At 36.7% G+C, this 13,755-nt stretch overlaps 1 protein-coding gene across 2 annotated transcripts in view; it reads left to right on the top strand.

The window, feature by feature from the left end:
- The window catches only part of Exoc6b (exocyst complex component 6B), a 466,935-nt gene that overhangs the window by 248,421 nt on the left and 204,759 nt on the right, over positions 1–13,755 (top strand). For both annotated transcript variants that reach the window (XM_076940004.1, XM_034511676.2), the window contains exon 18: positions 6,202–6,381. In XM_076940004.1, the coding sequence (XP_076796119.1) occupies positions 6,202–6,381 (180 nt within the window). The remainder of the gene's footprint in view (positions 1–6,201; positions 6,382–13,755) is intronic.

Here is a 13,755-nt window from a genome sequence, read left to right as displayed (position 1 = left end):
GAGCCAACCCAGAACTCAGTGTAAACAGGGCAGCTAGGAAAGCTTTATGTTGTGTGTTTTCCTAAGCTACTGTTTCCTGAAACCTTTTCTTTGCAGATGGAAACCTTTATGCTGGAAAAGAGGCAGACATATTCAAGGTATTTTCTGACAGAGTTGCCTCTTGTGCCATGAGTGACATAATCCAGCTGGCATGTTTAGCTTTCCCTACTCATAATGTTCCTTTGTCTTTTTTAAAATAGAGAGGAAAGCTACTTACTAATTCACTTCATCATAAGTACTGTTTTTATATCTACTGTATGACAGTATGGTATGCCCAAGAGACAAAAAGTCTGTTGGATCTTTTGTGAGGCTCAGGGACACAGACCTCACTTCTGTAAAGAGCTGTAGTGCACTAGATGACTTTAATCCAGTATCTAGCTAGCAGGTTTTAATAAGCAGGTATGTATCCTGTTGTCTTAAAAGACTGAACAAAGTCTCTCTTGGTTTTGTGGAGCTTATACAGTAATGAACTGATAACTGATAAGAAGATTTGCTACAGCCATGAACTGGGGTGTGGTGCTGGGGTTTTTAGAAAGTTATAGCAGAGAATCCCATCACTTTCATTTTGTGAGGTCCAGTTGTCACAAACATGAACAAAATCTTCATAAACTAGCAAGTGTGTTGTGGCTAAGGGTTACTTGTTGTACGTCCAAAAATGTGGATCAGCACTCAGACAGCATTCAGTGAAAGTCATCATATCAAACAAACTCAAAAAGAAAAACTATGTTAGTAGGGGAAGAAAAAGTTATTTATGCTAAATTCTCAACAAACAAAACTTAAGACAGAAATGGGGATACTTCCTCTACTTTATTGAAAAAAATCTATAAATCCTGTACAGATAATGGCACATTTAATGGTGAGAAGCCAGATGTTTTCCTTCTAAGATCATGAACAAGGAAGCAGAGCTTCCCTCCTTTACCACATCTCTGCTGCATCTAACACAAGACTAGGAGAGCTGTGTGGAGAGGGAAGGAAGAAATAAAACTGTTTCTAAATGACATGAGCAACTGTAGAAAACCTTAGGGAAATAACATAGTAATAAAAAGAACTGATTACATTAAGGTTCTGGAGATAGGTTAGCATAAAAGCCAGTTCCTTTTCTTCATATTTGTAGTGACCAACTAGAGTTTGAAAAACAACAACCAGTATTCTATTTATATTAATATCCAGAATTAAAACTTCAGTACTTAATTATTAGTGTAACAAAATATAATTTCTATATAATGAGAACTATAAAACTCTGATGAAAGACAAACGATCTAAGTATTTCTCACATTTACGAGTGAGAGGACAATGTTATCCATCTTAGTTTTTCTTAAACAAGTGCTTATTTACGCCATTCTGTTTCAGAATCTCAGCAAATTATTTTGTGGGCCTTTAACATAAATTTTGAAAGACAAAAACACACAGAATGGCTAACAGTGTTATAAAGTATAGTTAGAGGGCTGAGTACTTGAATTAATGCCTTACTATAAATGAAGATACAGAAATATAATTTTGGCCAGAAAACAGTCAGGTAGTTGAATAAAATGGGCTTCTTACCCTAAAATTATGCATGTACATAGAAATTCAACTGATCATTTAGAAAGATAAAAAGACAGTTCAATAGAGAATGGAGTGGAGTTTCCTTCTCACCAAATGATGCTGGACTTCTGTGAAAACAGCAAACTACATGAGTCTCAGATGCAGAACTTACATCTATCGTTAACATTAACTGAAAGTGTAAACTCTGAACATAAAATGCACAATTCCCTTTGCAGATAGTTTAAGACAAAAGATAGATGTCCTTGCATTTGGCAGGGCTTTTTTCTTACAGTTTTATTTTGATTACTTTTATTTGTGTGTGTGTGTGTGTGTGTGTGTGTGTGTGTCTTACTGTGTGAGTGTGTTGCTGTGTGAGTGAATGCCACACGTATGTATATGCCTTTGGGTGCTAGAAGAGAGTATCAGGTTTCTGAAAGCTGGGGTTATAGATGGTTGTGAGTTACCCATGTGGATGCTGCAAGCCAACTCTTATCCTCTGGAAGGTCAGCCAGTACAGAGCCTTCTTTGCAGTCCCAAGTTTAATGACTTTATAGATACAATAAAAGATGAATTAGATTTCACTAATAATGAAAACTTTTAAACTGGATTTGCAAGTGCATGTGCATAATCTCAGCATTCCAGAAGTCAATGCAAGAGAATGGCTGTGAGCTTCAGGCCATCTTAGGTTCCATGGCGAGTGTGAGACTGCCTATATGTTCCTGCCATCTCAAAATAAGACAAACACAAAACTACTAAGTTTATGCTCTGAGAAACACACTGTTAAGAGGAAAAAAAAAAAAAAGACAACACACAAACTGTGTTGCCGCCAGCAGCAACAGTTGAACCGGGTTCACCTGTAAGAGAGGCTGAGGACGGAAAGGGCGGGAAGAGATGAAGCCAGGACAAAGTTCTCTGATTGAGGCTCCAAGTTTAATAATTTGCTTTCACATATAAAGGGGAAGCCCCCCCCCCCCCCGCCCCCAGAATCTTTTCTTGGTTCAGCCCAGGAGCTGGGCAAGGAGATAGCAGTCTGGAAGGTGTCAAGGCTAGCTCAGCAGGCAGTCCATTCTTCTTAGCTCAGGTAGCAGGCTTCAAGGTGCCAAGGCTGGTAATGCAATGCATCTCCTAGGTCCTACTGTTGCTTGGTCTATTGTGGTAAATGATTTTGCTGGCCTGCTCAGGCCTGGGGGAAGGGCACAAGACTGGAAGAAAATGTTTGTGAAACATGTTTCTTAATAAAAAAAACCTTGCATCTAAAGTACAGAAATAATAAAACATAGGCAAGTAAAAACAAAGACATCCATTAAGTTTGCTGGAGAAATGGCTCAGCAGTTAAGGACACTTGCTCTCCTTGGAGGGGACCTGGGTTTGGTTCACTTAGGATTCCAGGAATCCTGACACCTTCTTCTGGGTTTCACAGTACCAGCTTATCCAAGTTGAATATATGTACCTGTAGATAGACAGGTAGATATACAAAATAAATAAATCTTTTAAAAACACATTGAAATGAGCAAATGTCATAAACAAATTCATCACCAAAGATCTCCAGATGCCAATATTAATCTGAGAAGATATTCTGCATTGTGCAATTAGGAAATTATAAATTTAAATACTGTGAAATACCTTACACACCTAGCATCATCAAATTCTGATATGCCAACCTGTGTGATCATTTTGGAAGACTTTTTCTTTTTCCAATTTACTAAGCTGAACATTCTTGATGTGAGCTGCAGCTGCAGTACCTGCTTAATGTTATTTGAGTGTATTGAAACTATTTTGGCAACAATATGCAAAAACTTAATGGCTGTTACAATCTTTATCATGGTTGCCAAAACTTAGATTCAACCAGGAAATCATGTGACTATGCAAACTGTGATAGACTTAGCTAATAAAGCAGTATGCAGCATTGAAAAGGAAAGCACTCTTAATACACAAAAAAGATGTATAAAATGAGAGAAGCAAATCCAAAAGGGCTGTATACTATATATTTTCAGATAGTTTATATTATGAAAAAGGTGTAACAGGGCATGGTGCCTGCAGCACAACTGTGGTCTGAGTTTTCAGAAGCCCAGCACCTTCATCAACGTGGAGAGTGATGGTATACACTTGTAACTTTACTGCACCAGCATCACAGACAGGCAGATCTCTAGAAGTCACTGTCTAGACAGCCTATGGATCAGGGAGCTCTGAGTTCAAATTTTCAACAAGATTTAAAGATATAACTAACATGCCTGAAACTATAAAACAGTTAGAAGAAACCAATGTAGCCCTGTCTTCTGCAGAGGTTTTAGAAGTGACCATAGAAGTACAGGCAAGAAAATTGAAAATAAGCAAAAGAGGGTGCACCAAACTAAAGATAGTCTTCTTAGCAATATATAAAGTCTCCAGAGGTAAGAGACTGCCCAAAGTATTGAGAGAACATAGTTATGCTATGTGCTACTAATAATAATGACATCAATTTTCAAATCCTATACAGCATTTAAAACTCAACATGGTAATAAAACTAATGGACCAATCTAAAAGTGAGCTAAGGAATTTCATTAAGACATACAGATGGCTAACAGACATAAGACAAAAATGGTGAACCTTGGTATCATAAGAGAAAGGCAAATCAAATACAGTGAGATATCACCTTTTACCTGGTCAAGTACATGTTATAAGTAATACAAATGATGAAAATACATACAAAGGTAAAGGTAGCTATTAGGGAAAAGCAATGTGGAAGATCCTTAAAAATTAAAAGTTGAAACTCTGTATGATTTATTAACTGTATTGCATGTTCTTTGCATCTTTGATCTCTATAGCCAAGATACGGAGTCAACCCACCATCAATCAGTAGATACATGGAAAGGGAAATGTGGTGTGGAAACACAGTTGAATAGTGTTTATTGCCTTATAAAAGAAGGCATTCTTATGATTCATAGCATCTTGGATAATCCTGGAAGATACAGTTTTACATGGAATAAACATAGAAAAACAAATATTGCACGATCTTAATTCCATATTGAATCTAAAAATATTGAATTCACATAAGTAAAGCAGAACATTGCCCCTGAAAACTTTGATATTGTTTAAGCCATTTTGATCAAAGCACACACAATTTTTAAGCAGTTCAAGAGCTCATTCTACAGCAGGTAGCTATAATTAATAAGTGTATTATATCATGAAAACTTCCAGAAAGATCTGTTTTAAAAGTTTTCACCACAATAATAACAAATATTTAAGGTAATGCGTGCCATTCTGAGCTTGATTTGGGTACGTTTGTTTGCTCATTATGCTACTGCATTCACTATGACCTCTACACATTCAGCATACCATGTTGAAGATGACAAATATGTATGATTTTGTCATTTAATAAATTTGAAAGCATTCTTTATGTAAATCAATACTGTCTTTCATTATACTATAAACTCAAAATCATGCATAATTTAAGGAAGAGAAAATATAGAGCAGGATAATAAGTTAAAGACAGATTTAACAGTTGGAAGTTATAGAACTTTGACCCTGAAGGGAAGATTCCAGTTATGGCTTTTAGATTTCTGCCTTGGTCTGAAAAGAACGGGTGAATAGTATTGAATATTCCAAGTCTACATTTCAGCCTTATGCTTCCAACATAAGCTGGGGGTCAGAGGTATCCATCAATCAATCAGATTCATGGACCATGAAGTAGAATGTATTTGAGTAGTTCTGTGTTGAAGACAGACTCAGAAACCATTGAAAATAATTAAATTACTCAGAGAAACTGAGAAGACTTGAGGCTAGAGTGACTACAAGCCATGACTGAGTCATACAGTGAAGGTTGTGAGAGGGAGATTATTAAGGTAGAGTGTTCAGGAGAAATGAAACCAGCTCAGACTGAAAGATGAGTATCTGATGTGGTAACAAGCTGTTTATGGCATTTTTTAGTATTAGCATCCTGATTGTTTTGTCTATAATGCATTTTCATTTTCCTAGAAAAGCAAGTTCAACAATTTTACTGAGTAAAGTAGTATGTGAATGAATCTCTTACACTGTACAACACAAACATATGTGATCTAGGACCTGTAGGGCATCTTTTTTAGGATTGTGCTGTAGAGAACATATGTAACGGCACAAATATATTTGAACAGTCCTTATGATGAAGAAAGCATAGAGCTCTGACAGTCACCAGTGAGAGCAATTAAGTTACAACCTAGGCATACTTATAAGCAGCTAAAGGCACTGGGGGATGTAGGAAGCTAAGCTTGGAAATGTAGAAAGGAGCCTTTTTGCAGTCACACGGAGAGTCAAAAGGGAATCAAATTTTTAGAGTAAATTTTGTTTTTAATAGAAATGAGAAAATAAAAAGAAATAGACTACAGGTTGTATGTGAATAGATTTTCCTTATTTACTGAAGAAAAAGAATAGCTTTTCTTGTAGATTATTCAACCTTTCCCTCAGGAGAGGGAGGGAGACAGTGAACACATGTAAAAAAAATTGATTAGAAAGGGTTCCTTTGTGCTTTATAAAAGAGAAGTGTTTCTGGAAGCTGCTGTGGTTCAACACTCAGAGCTGTGTTGCTAAGTGGACATAGACACGTGGTGGCTCCGTGACATACATGTTTGCCTTCTCCTCCCCAGCCATGGCATTGTGTTTTTAAACTTCAATATTATTTCACAGGATGCTAGACATGCAGCTGAAGAAGAGATATATACAAACTTAAATCAGAAGATTGACCAGTTTCTGCAGCTGGCTGACTACGACTGGATGACAGGAGACCTGGACAACAAAGCCAGTGATTACCTCACAGACCTGATCGCCTTCCTTCGGAGCACCTTTGCTGTGTTCACACACCTTCCTGTACGTGGTAGTCCTTTGATTATTTTCCTTCAAAGTAGGAAAACCGTGCCTTAAGCGATAGCTTTACTGAAGTTCTCATTTCTAATTTAAGTTGCCAGCAACCTCTTTAATGTCCAAGAGCACCTAGTGGCTGTATAAATCCCTACATGGATTTTGAGGCCTCCCGTATCATTTGTTTTCAAAGATTTCTGCAGTTTGTCTGTACTCTCGGGTCTTCCTTCAGAGTTCAGAGTCATTAGTATTGGACATGACAGATACCTTGTAAAGAGTTTAAAGAGATTTGCCAGTTAACATTTAAAGTCTGTTTCTTTTAGTTTTACAACATCTTTTGATTTTTTTATGGGTTGAAATTTTTTGATGAACCTCTCTATCTGTTTATCTAGTTTGTAGTTGTTTTCTTTATTATATTAATCACAATCATTTCAAGTTATGTTTGTTTAACTTATTATTTATGTGCCTATTGATGGATTTGATTTTTAGCTAAATGTTCCTGTTTCTTCCTAGTATTTTTTGTTTGTTAGACATTGTATTTAAACTGCCTAGATTCTGTTGTCTAGGGTAAATCCTTCTTTCTAGTTGTTTGTTCTTTCCCTTACTGAGTAAGTATCTGGGGTGATCGGTTGTATTTGGGCTAATCCTTAGTCACAGGCACTTAGGTTGTGGTTGTTAAGTACCTTTTATCATCCCTGTTACTAGTTAAAGTACTATAGGGCATTGGTTAGACTAGGCCTGTCATTGTCTTTAGCACCAAAGATAACTGTAGAAATTTCTGCCTCTTAGTCTTTGGCCTTCTTCAGATGGATAACTGAGATACAGTGTTAGCTATATAGTGATACACAGTTAAAAATACTTCAAAACTATAATAAGAAAAACCTAAAAGTCAACTTGTAAGCTGTAGGTGTCTGTGTAATACTCCCCAGCCTTTTAGCTTGAACTATCTTCTGAGTATTTGTGTACACCTCAGATTCTTATGTCGGGCCTAATTAGTCCTGTGGTGGCAGGAAGTGGCCCCTGGAGGTGATAGCCATGAGCAGGGGCTTTCATGAGTAAATCTAGAGATCTTTCTGTTTCTTCTATCATAATAGAATGCATCAGGAATACATCTATCCTGAAGTTGCAAATGAGCCCGCACCTGACACCAAATCTGTTATCAACTGCGTCTTGTATTTCCCAGGTTCCAGTACTGGTAGAAACAACATTCTGATAATGCCATTCTCGCTGTTTATGACTACCTGGTCTGTGGTGTTTTGATACTCTAACTCACATGGATTTAAAAAACAGCCTACCAGAGATTCTTACACATTTGTCCTCTGCTGAGTCTCTATGTCTGAGCCACTGTGAGACTTTGGAAAATGTTATTCTGTCTTTCAAAGATTTTGGCATAAACCTTTATTTTCCTGAGCTGTTAAGGTTTAGAATTTAACAAATGTTATAATGGAAAGCTTGTTCCTCAGATCTCTAGTTTGAACACTCTAGCCCTTTGAAATAAAGAAAGAGTGTCTTAGCCCTGTAATAACTGTTCTCTTCCTGGGACCCTGAGACCTGATTCTGGGTCTCTGTTCATTGCCTATGCTGGGGTTTGGCCAGTGCTGCCAAGGACAGCTGGTGACCCTCAGATGACTTTTAAAAGGTTCTGCCTTTTCTATAATTTTTCTCTTTTTAGTTTTCTTTGTTCATAGTCTTCTGATATCTTTGAAGAAAAAAATGTGTGTTTTTTACTTTTCCTAGTTGTGCTTAATAGGAGGACTGAGTTGCAGAAAATTATACTGTTTTATTCCATTTTGCTCTAATAACAAGACAAGGCAAATCTACCACAATAACACAAACATGAAAAAATATACTCGAACTGGAGTTATGGCTAGGTGACTCAGCATGCCACGTGCTGCCCTTGCAGAGTACCTGGATTTGGTTCCTACTACCCACATGTTGGTTTACAACCATCTGTGTTAGCTCTGTGCCCTAGGAACACACACAATGCACTTACATGCATGCAGGCAAAACACTTGTAAACAAAGCATAAAAATAAGTAAATCGTTAAAAAATACAAAGCAAGCTCATAATTGTGGGAAAAATAATTACAATTGAATGTGAATTATAAGTGTTGTAAGAAAGAAATTTAGTGACTGCCTTCTAGGATTTATTATCGAAATGCAAGGATGGTTCCAGATTTTAAAAACATCTTTTAATATTTGACTTTCTCAATAACTGTATAAATGAAACTATCTTGCTGTATTTTATAAGGACATTATATAACATATACTCTTCATTCTTGATTTAAAAACAAAATTCACTAAAATATAAGTAAAATAATGTTTTACTAATAGGATTAAAACTGCTTATTTGAAATTTAGCAGGTAATATAAATTTAACAGGGTTATTCTAAACACTTGAATTTATATTAACATCAAAGGTTAAAAATGCTTATTATCACCATTTATTTATTTAAGAAGTCTTATTTAATAAATAAAATTTCCTAAGAACAAATTATAATTATAGTAATCAGACATGTTTCCTCAGTGTGTTTATACTGCTGTAACATATCTGAGTATCTTATGAGCATCAGACATTTCTTTCTGTGTATATTTACCAGGTAATTAGTGGAGATAAGGTGACGAATCCATCATAGAGTGACATACACACATACCAGGACGGGAATATTTTGTGGTACAGAGAACCTTTTCAAGACTAATCAAATTAGTATGAGCATCAGGTGAATTTCATAAAAAATGTATTAATTAAGTAATTCTAAAATTGACACTAAAGCAAAATTAGACACTATTTACTAAAAATGTAAAAAATTAATTGTGGTCTTTACCTACTAGATATGAAATGCTATAAAGGAAAATAAGCAATAGCCTTTTGAACTAGGATAGAATAATGTTAAAGGAGTAGCATGTAAACACCTATAAATATTTCAAGATCTGTGAAACCATTTTTTCTCTATAAAAATAATTTTCAATAAAGTTGTCTTTATATTCTTCCAGTTTGGATGAAGATAATATTAAGACTTTGCTTTCTATATGACAGTGAATTCTAGACTGAGTAAATACTTGCTTTTTTTCCTAAGGAAATATTGAGGAAACCAGATACTGGTAGTTTTTCTATAATCTAAAAATATGTCCGTTAACACCAGTGCCTAAAATCACCAGAAAAAAAAAAAGACATAATTCTTATGCTCACTATTTAACAAGTGAGGAAATGGAATGCATGCTCATTGTGATAGTAATTGTAGTGTGTGCTTCCAATAGAACCTGTCCTTCAGTCAAATACGGAGCTGTTGGAGAGGCTTTCACAAGTCACACTTGAAACTTAGAAAATATAAAAGGTCAATATTGTTCGAGCTAATTTTTAGTGCACATCTACACACATTAATAATTATGTTCTATGTAGGATTGTATAATGTAGGTTTAGTTTTATATCTTTCTATGTATAGCTTTTGGATTTTTTTTCCTGGTTTTTATTTTTATTCTATTTGAATCATTTAATGTCCTTTTAATGCTGGTGCAGTTCGTAGGTAATACTTAGAAATACATTTATCTCCAGAATTTTCTGTCTTTAAGATACCTATATCTATATACCTATCTCTATCTCTATCTCTATCTATCTTTAATATATATATATATTAAACAAACAGTTTATTAAAACAACAGTTTATTGAAAATTGATTTTTTAGATGGATTCTATATTTTGGAGAAAATGAGGAACAATATTTTGGCTCTTGTGTTCCTTTGTCTTTGTGTGGTGATGGGTGTGAGTGGATTGTACAGTGGAGCTTCCATAAGGAAGAGGTGCAGAGTCAAAGGTCTTTGAAGATGCTCAAGGATGGCTCTGCTGTATAAATGCTGCTCACACTCATCCCCCTGCATCTGAAAAGCAGTTCTCTAGGTGCTCTGGCCAGGCACTGCATGGCACAGTGAGCTGTGCCCTCACACCAGCTCCCATAGCTCCTCACCATGCTTCACTTGGTTTATTGTAACTTCCAGGACATTTGTTTAACTCAAAATGCATTATTTTAGCACTTATGTCATGATTTTCTATAAAGGCCCCCACTTTTTATTAATTCTAAGATAATTTTTTGTAAAGATTGTGTGTCTAGCTTCGTAGATTTTAGGTTGCTGCTTCATTTCACCATGTACTGTCCAGAATCAAGGTAAGAGAGAATTTAAAAAAATCCTAAGTCCTCAGGATTGTGACCATAAATGTCATATATCTATCTTGTCTGAAATCAATAAACAAGTAATAAAATGTGCTTTCTAATTTGCATATATTTACTTATATACTAAGCTTATTGTGACATTTTTATACTGGCTTCATTATAAGATAATGTCCTTGGGAGTTCTCTCTCTCTCTCTCTCTCTCTCTCTCTCTCTCTCTCTCTCTCTCTGTGTGTGTGTGTGTATGTAGTTGGGTAACACAGGGTTACTAATTATACTCATTATGATATAATGAATTTTTGGGATGTTGTTATTACTGGATTTTTTTCTTGAAGTCTTGGTGACCAAGGTGCCTTGCTGGTTTTTATGAGGTATCTTGAATGACCATCTTAGTGTTTTTCAGGTTGACTATTAACTATTATCATGTCCTTTGACCTGACAGATGACATAAGTACATAAGCATTTAATTCACCCATCAATATTTCACTGTTGCATGCATATTTATGCATTTTACATTCTTAGCAGTAGAGTACCTTTTTTCTTTTTATTTATTTTTTAGATTTGTGTTAGTTATGATTTCATTGCTGTGAAGAGACACCATGGCCAAGGAAATTCTTATAAGGAACAACATTTAATTGGGGTCAGCTTACAGGTTCAGAGGTTCAGTCCATCATCATCAAGGTGGGAAAAGGGCAGGCAGCATCCAGGCAGGTATAGTACTGGAGGAGCTGAGAGTTCAACATCTTAATCAGAAGGCAGTCAGGAGAAGACTGGCATCCTTAGATAGCTAGGAGGAAGCTCTCTCAAAGCCCACCCCCACAGTGACATACTTCCTCCAATAAGGTCACACCTCCTTAGTGACACTCCTTGCACTGAGCATATTCAAACCAACACATTCACTCCCTGGACCCCATTGGCTTGTTTGAACACATGAGTCTATGGGGGCCGTGCCTAACCATAGCATAATGCAAAATAAATTGAATCTAACTCAAAAAGTTTCATTGTCTATAACAGTCTCAGCAATGTTAAAAGTCTAAAGTTGAAAGTATCTTCTGAAATTCATCCAATCACTTAACTGTCAAAAGTCAGATCACATACCTCCAAACATCACAGGATACACATTGCCATTCCAAAATGTCCTAGTGAGGAAATACTGGATCAAAGTAAGCTGGTCAAACTCAGACACTGTGTCTTCATGTCCGATGTCAAAGCACTCTTCAGATCTTCAACTCCTTTCATCCTTGTTGACTGCTGTTGGCAGATCTGGCATTCAGCAGCAACAACTTTATTCTCTTGGGCTAATTCAACTCTCTGGTAGCAGCTTTCCTCAGCCAGTATCCTATGGCTCTGACATTTCTAACAAGTTGGAATATCCAAGACAACTTGAACTTTACGGATTGTTACAATGTATGGGATTCATGATGTACTGGGCTCCTTAAAAGGGCTTTTGGTAATCTACAGCTCTGCCCTCTGTAGCACTCTAGGCTCTGGTTGATTATACTCCACATTTGTTGCTATTCCTGCAGGTTATACCATGATATTGGCATCTCCAATTAGCAGGAGACTTCTGTGAGTGGGTTGGTGTCTCTATTGCTCCACCAGAGTTTCTGTCTGGATACAGGAGGTGGCCTCTTCAGGTTCCATATTCCCAGTGTAGTGAGTCACAGCTAAGGTCACTCCCATTGATTCTTGGGAGCTTTCCTTATCACAGATCTCTGTCTCATCTTAGAGATGCCCTCCACCTCCTCAACCCTGTTAGTTGCAGATTTCATTCATCTTCTGTCCTTTTCCATACCTGATCCTGAATCCCCCATTCCCATCCCCATACCTTTTCCCTCCCAGTTTCCTTCCTCCATCTGTCTCTTATGAATATTTTATCCCCTTTCTAAGTTAGATTCAAGCTTCCTTGCTTGGACTTTCCTTCTTGTTTATCTTTCCTAGGTCTGTGGAGTGTAACATGGTACCTGTATTTTATGGCTAATATCCACCTGTAAGTGAGTACATGTCCCTTTGGGACCGGCGTTACCCCACCCAAGTTGATATTATCAAGTTCCATTCATTTGCTTACAAAATTTATGATGTCTTAGTTTTTAATAGCTGAGTAGTATTCCATTGTGTAGATGTACCATATTTTCCTTATCCATTCTTCAGCTGAGGGAAAATTAAGTTGTTTTCGGTTTCTGACTTTTAAAAATAATGCTGCTATGAACATAGTTGAACAAGAGTCTTTGTGAGGTGTTGGAACATCTGTCAGGTATATGCCCAGAAGATCCATACTTATCACCGTGTACAAAACTCAAGTTCAGGTGGATCAAGGACCTCAACATGAAACCTGATGCACTAAATCTCATAAAAGGAAAAGTGGGAAATGCCCTTGAACACATTGGTACAGGAGACAAGTTCCTGAACAAAACACAAGTGGTTCAGGCTCTAAGAACAACAATTGACAAATGGGATCTCATGAAACTGCACAGTTTTTGTAAGGCAATGGCCACTGTCAATAGGACAAATTAGTTGCCCACAGTTTGGGAAACGATTTTTATCAACCTAACAGAGGGCTAATATTCAAAATTTAAAAAGAACTTAAGAAATTAGACACCAATAACCCAAATAACCCAATTTTAAAAATGGGGTACAGAGCTAAAGAGACAAGTCTCAACAAAGGAATCTTGAATGGCCAAGAAGCAATTAAAGAAATGTTCGAAGTCCTTAGTCATTAGGGAAATGCAAATCAAAACAACTGTGAGTTTTCCCCTTAAACCCATCAGAATGGCTAAGATCTCAGAAAATAGCACATGCTGATGAGGATATAGAGCAAGAAGAATACTCTTCTATTGCTGTTGGGAGTCCAGACTTGCACAACCACTTTGAAAATTGGTTTGGCATTTTCTCAGAGAATTTGGAATAGTTCTACCTCAAGATCTAGCTAGACTCCTTCTATTCTTGACTTTGAAGCTATAGACATGTGGCTGAAGCTGCTGGGGCTAGAATATGGCATTTCTTGTTCTATTACATCTTTACCAGATTTCTGCTTTCAGTGTCTTCATTCACTGCCTAAGTTTGGCTACCCTGAAACTTGCTTTGTAGACTGACCTTAAACTCAGAGACCTGTATGGCTTGGCCTCCTGAATGCTTAGATTACCTTTTCTCTACTTAGAACTTGCTCTGTAACAGGCTGGCCTTGAACTCAGAGATCTGCTTGCCTCTGTGCCCTGGGATT

This window comes from Arvicanthis niloticus, chromosome 9, assembly GCF_011762505.2.
Source record: "Arvicanthis niloticus isolate mArvNil1 chromosome 9, mArvNil1.pat.X, whole genome shotgun sequence".
NCBI lineage: Eukaryota > Metazoa > Chordata > Mammalia > Rodentia > Muridae > Arvicanthis > Arvicanthis niloticus.
Note: the sequence above shows the minus strand (reverse complement) of the source record. Positions and strands in the feature narration are given on the sequence as shown.